A 5600-nucleotide genomic window follows, 5' to 3' on the forward strand; every position below is an offset into this window, starting at 1 on the left:
ATACATACATATAGGGCTCAATTCAAGAAATAGCATTTCACTTTAATATATTTGTGTATTATTTTCATTCAATTACATCAATGTAATGTTTTCTTAAATTTCATTAAGGCGCTGTATTCTCGAAATCTATTCAATATAGAATTGCACTTTTAATGTTCTTTTCTATTAGAACATTATACCTTAAAACGTATATAAATTTCAACACTAAAATCATAGTAAGATGATCAACAGGAAACAGAGAAGAAGAGAGAAAGTATGTGCCTGTTACGATATTATGTGCACCCATACATAACAACAAACAAATGATGTTTTAATATATTTTATCTTATATATACTGTTCAGCATATCTTGTAAATATTTATGCTTTGCTAGGTTTAGCTTCTCTAAACATATTAATCAGCCAAAATTCGCAGGTAACTTCTCAAGAATTCTAGTCAATGAGTGTCGATCTACTTTACAAAAACATATAAACAGAAACTTTGGCATGTATTTACAGGTGAAATGGACATCTTTCTAGGGACTCCACAATCAGATGCAACTCAGATAAAAGACCAACCTCAAGTGATTCATCCACACTACAACAAGTACAATCCTTCATGTTAAACAAAAAAGATTTAAACCTCAAACAACCATTTAAGCCTACGTAGACAAGCTTTTTTAGACATCCAATGGGGGTGTGAAGGTCTACCAATTTACAACAATAACTTAGATCTAACCCATTGAGATTTGGAGTCAACCTAAGGTCAAGGCTCCTCAACTTTGAATGACTAATGTCGAGGTTTGTGAGCTTTTGACATTGATCGGCCAGGTGAAGTTCTTCCAAATAATAACTGTTTTTAAGATCCAAATACTTGAGATTCGGAGTCAACCCAATGTCAAGGGTCCTCAACTTTGAATTAGAGAGTAGTAGGTATTCAAGATTTAGACATCTATGGGGCATGTGGAGTTCTTCCAAATCATTGCATTCAACAAGAATCAACTTTTCAAGATTTGGAGCCAAACGAAGGTCAAGGGTCTTCAACCTTGCATTTCTAAGGTTGATAGATATGAGCTTTAAACATCCAATGGGGATATGAAGTTCTACCAAATTGGAACATTCTCCAAGATTCAACTTCTCAAGATTTGGAGTAAGCCCGAGGTCAAGGGTACTCAACATTGAACGATTAAGGTCAAGGAATCTGAGCTTGTTAAGAACCTACATAAGGGGGCAAAAAAGATGAATAGTGATGTAAAAGCAAAACAATGGAATGATGGATGTACAACATAGTAATGAATCATGCAAAACAATCAATCAAACCATAATTCTACCTTTTTTTCTCCCCCTTCCCAAAGTTGTTCGATTTTGCTGACATCCATCTCAATTGCAACAAGATTATTTGCTTGAAAAGTTTTGGGCAAAGACTTGTAAGGGTAATAGTTCAAACGGAGATATCGTAAAGCATCTGGAAAGTCTGGGCTAACTATATTAAATTCCAAATTACGGAAACAATCTCCAAGAACCACAGAAAGAAGTCTAAGCTCCTTCATCTTTCCAAGACCTTTTATAACAGTATGTGGATTGAGTTTCTCTGTGTAAAATTGTAGACATCTTGTTGCTTTAGTACCCTGTAATCCAAATGTAGTCACCATGAAACTTGTCTCATAACAATTGAAATTGTGTTAGCTTTTCTCAACTTACAAATAAACTTGATCTTACCAAATCGTTAGCCAATATATCTTCAACTTCTTCGTTAATCCACAATCGGCTATGTTTGTGAGGTTTATCTGGGTGCAGCCGACGAACAATATTCCTGCCCAATTCTTCAATATGGTCATGCATGTTCACCCATTTATAATTAGAATGACCATCAATAGTTATGAGAGATTTTTGCTCAAGAACTTTTAAACCATTTCTAGCATGAAATCCACAACTTTCAAGCGCTTTGATTGCATTGTCTTTCTGCCAACCTTTCAAGATGCATGCAACATCTAGGAATATTTCCTTGTAATCCTCCTCTAGACCAATATAGCTTAATTCTAATTTCTTCATAGTTTCTGCTAATGGAATCTTTTTTAGTCTTTTTAGGGCATCTACCCATTCAGGCTCATTTTTACCACAAAGAAACGAGCCCAGAACTTTGATTGTCAAAGGAAGACCAGCAGCATAACGTACAACTTGTCCAGACAGCTCTTCGAACCCTTGAATTGGAAAATCTCTCCCGAACGCATGCCTACTGAAGAGGCAAAGTGCTTCTTTATCCGATAACAGAGTGACATCGCGAATAAACTTGACTCTGTGTGCTACCAACACTTGCTCATCTCTTGTTGTAATGATAATTCTACTTCCAGGCTTAAACCAATTAAGCTCACCAGCTAACGCCTCAAGCTGGTCTATATGATCCACATCATCTAGAACAACAAGAACCTTCCTATCACGCATCGTCCTCTTCATTATGTGTACCCCTTCATAAACATTACTAATGTTGACGCCTCTATCATTTGTCACATCTGAAAGGATTTGATTTTGCAACGACTTCAAACCGAACAAAGAAGCATTTGAAGCTTCCCTCACATTCTCCACGAAGCTTTTACCTTCGAACTGAAAGGATATTTGATCAAAAACAGCTCTGGCCAAAGTTGTCTTCCCACCACCTCCCATCCCCTTGATCCCAATCATGCGGACATCATTAAAACCAGTTCCTAAAGATGATATAACATCCTTGATCCGGGTCTCCATTCCTACAAATTTTTCATCAATGTTGAAACTAATGGAACGTAGCTCTAGCAAAAGTTCTTCAACAATTTTTTGGATGAATTCAACTTCATGCCTGTATTTCAAAGAAGATTTAATTAGCTTACTCAAATCACATGACCTCTTAGATTATTGCATAGATCTGATGAAAGAATTACCCATTAGCAGTATTCTTCAACTCCCATCCAGCCAGATCTGATGCTTCTTTTAAAGCCTCTCTCCATTTCCCAGCAGCCTCTTCCTTTTCATGTTCTGCAAAGGCTTCTTTAATTGCCCGACTTTGTTTGCGGACTTCAGAAGGTTCCACATCATAGAAAACAGGGTAGGCAGTATGCTCGGTTGTTCTATGACATTCCATTATCTTCACAAGTTCATCCAAACACCAAGATGAAGATGCATAGTTCTTGGAGAAAACAATGATGTAGAATTTTGAGTCTTCAATGGATCCGATGAGCTCATCACTAATCTTTTTTCCTTTTTTGATTTTTTCGTTGTCTTTATAAGTGTGAATGCTTTTCTGCTGAAGAGCATGATACAGATGATCTACGAAGTTTGTACGAGTGTCTTCACCTCTGAAACTCAAAAACACATCATACTTAAAGCTCTTGTGAATTGATGAACTTGGAGAAGACGCCATTGAAGGTATACCTGAAGGATCCTCTAAAAATTCAATTTTTTGCTGGTGAAATTTTATGCGAAAATGATTGCAAACAAACCTGAATGAAATGAATTGCCACAAGGGAATGGATCTAGCACGGATAAGGTGAACATGATGTGTAAATGGGTTTGATTAGGTTTGAACAGAACAAAACAAGATGTGAAAATTACGAGATTGCCCTTATTCAAATTTTCCAATTATCAAAGTTTTCCACACAACTTGTTTATAAAATCCATAATTTCAAATAAGTTCTAAGACCGAAAACAGAGTTGTTAACCCAAATTGTTTAAATATCCATAATTTAATTAAATTTCTATGAAATTACTTAGCAGATAAAACATTCTCAATCTCAATACTAATATCCTCTACACAAGAACAACTCCTGCTGTTTGCCCATGGTTTGTAGGTCAAAAAGATCAACAACCCGTTAAAGTAGCACAAGAATGAACAGTTTGTTTTTATAGCTTGATGACAACATGATGGAAGCAAAATTCTTCATTTAAACAATCTTAAAGCCTTCAAATTTCTTCTAACGGACTACAATCAGTCAGCGCATACTTGATTTGAAAATCAAACCCGACTCTTTTCGATTACAAAATCGGTAAATTGATAACAGAGCTATATATAGATTGATCTACAAGTAAGTACCACGACTGAAAATATATGATCTAGAATATTAAAAAAAAAACAGAAATATTAGTTTTGAATTTGAAAAGTACTGAGACTGACGAATTTTCAAAATCATCTAGGCATACTTTATTGCTGCAAATTATGCCGCTTCGATGAAAAAATGTGAACATATCTAGATTTGGGCTCTTACACATAAGATTTTATTGAACTGGTCAACTTTATACATCAAGAACAATGGCTTTTTTTGTGCAAGATTAAAACTTTTTAATGTTTGAATATCCTCTACACTCAGAAGGAAATCAAGCAAATTAATGAAATTGAAATAAAGATTAAGCTATTGTACCTGGTAGTTGAGGAGTTGGATAAGAAGAGAGGAGAATAGGCGATATTCACTGGGCCAAGATCCCACTCGAGCGAAAACATCTAAAGCCGGTTGACCAAAAAAAGAGAGAAGAGAATCGTTGATGTAGATCGAGAGAGTAGAGACGAGAGGACGGGGGTTGTTTGAAAAAAGAAAAAAAAAAGAAAAAAAAAATGATAATTGTCTTATTTCTAAGTTTAGGTGTTTGGATATGAATAAGATAAATAAGATTATTTTAATAAACATTTCTTTTCTGCTTATTGCTTATTTGCATCACAAATAAACTAATAAGCTATAATCTAATTTATCAAGACAGCTCCTGAGGTCTCTGATGAATGAGAGATTACCAAGGAACAAAGTTTTTAGATGGTCCTGTTGGCACGATTTTATAGTTTTGTGGTGGGCACGATTCTATAGTTTTAGTCCTATTTTTTTTTTATTTTGTCAACATTGGTCTGCATGTTTTTATTACTCATTTCTTCCCTATCTGTTTTAATATTCATTTCGTCCCTACCTCTCTTACATTTTCATTGGATGTGTCGACCACCCTCATATACCTCTCATATAAGGGGAATTCTAGTCATTTTCCTACTTTCCAAACCAATAACCACCTTTTCTCATTACCACCGCCATCCAGCTTGTATTTGGAGTAATTTAGGTAAACTTGGTCTCACACCATCCTCATCCTCCTTCACTTTTTTTTTCTTGAAAACTACCCTAACATTAAATTATGGCAACCTTGTCCCACTTCCAATTTTCTTTCTTTTACAAACCCAAATCATATATGCTAATATAACGGAAGAAAAACATCACCCTAAACATTCAATTCCTTCAATTGTGTATATCTTACTTCCATTTATTTTCGCGATTCCAAGTTATACATTGCAAGGAAGTTTCTCAAGGTAACAAGTTACTCTCGGTTACTAGGTTATATGCTCAAAATTAGTGTTCACTAAGTACCAACTTTCTCAAGTTAAATTATGCAAGGGATCAACTACTAGGGCCACAATCCAAGTAATTATGATGGGATTCTTTCATATGGTTCATCTTTCATCTAGTTCATTATCAACTTGAACACTTAATGAACGATGCATAGAAACTAAGGTGCTGTTTGTTTTTTCTGAGGCAAAATGTCTGCAGTCTGCGGACCACATTTGTAGACCTCTGCAGTAGAAGAGGTGGACCAAACGTCTGCAGTCTGAAAAAAGAAGACTGTTTGT

General features: G+C 35.3%; 1 protein-coding gene across 3 annotated transcripts; it reads right to left on the bottom strand.

The window, feature by feature from the left end:
• Positions 1-428: 428 nt before the first annotated feature.
• Positions 429-4533, bottom strand: LOC111889663 (disease resistance protein RPV1). Of its 3 annotated transcripts, none has more exons than XM_023885804.3 (5): positions 4363-4533; positions 2890-3303; positions 1697-2807; positions 1309-1605; positions 429-1195 (listed from the first exon to the last, which is right to left on the bottom strand). In XM_023885804.3, exons 1-5 carry the CDS (start codon positions 4440-4442, stop codon positions 491-493), a joined length of 2607 nt encoding a protein of 868 aa, XP_023741572.1. In that variant the 5' UTR covers positions 4443-4533; the 3' UTR covers positions 429-490. The 3 variants fall into 3 exon arrangements, with proteins under 3 accessions (XP_023741572.1, XP_023741570.1, XP_023741573.1); XM_023885802.3 differs by having other exon boundaries at positions 2890-3379; positions 3448-4501; XM_023885805.3 differs by having other exon boundaries at positions 2890-3379; positions 4363-4483.
• Between the last annotated feature and the right edge of the window lie 1067 nt (positions 4534-5600).

Source organism: Lactuca sativa, chromosome 4 (assembly GCF_002870075.4).
Source record: "Lactuca sativa cultivar Salinas chromosome 4, Lsat_Salinas_v11, whole genome shotgun sequence".
Lineage (NCBI taxonomy): Eukaryota > Viridiplantae > Streptophyta > Magnoliopsida > Asterales > Asteraceae > Lactuca > Lactuca sativa.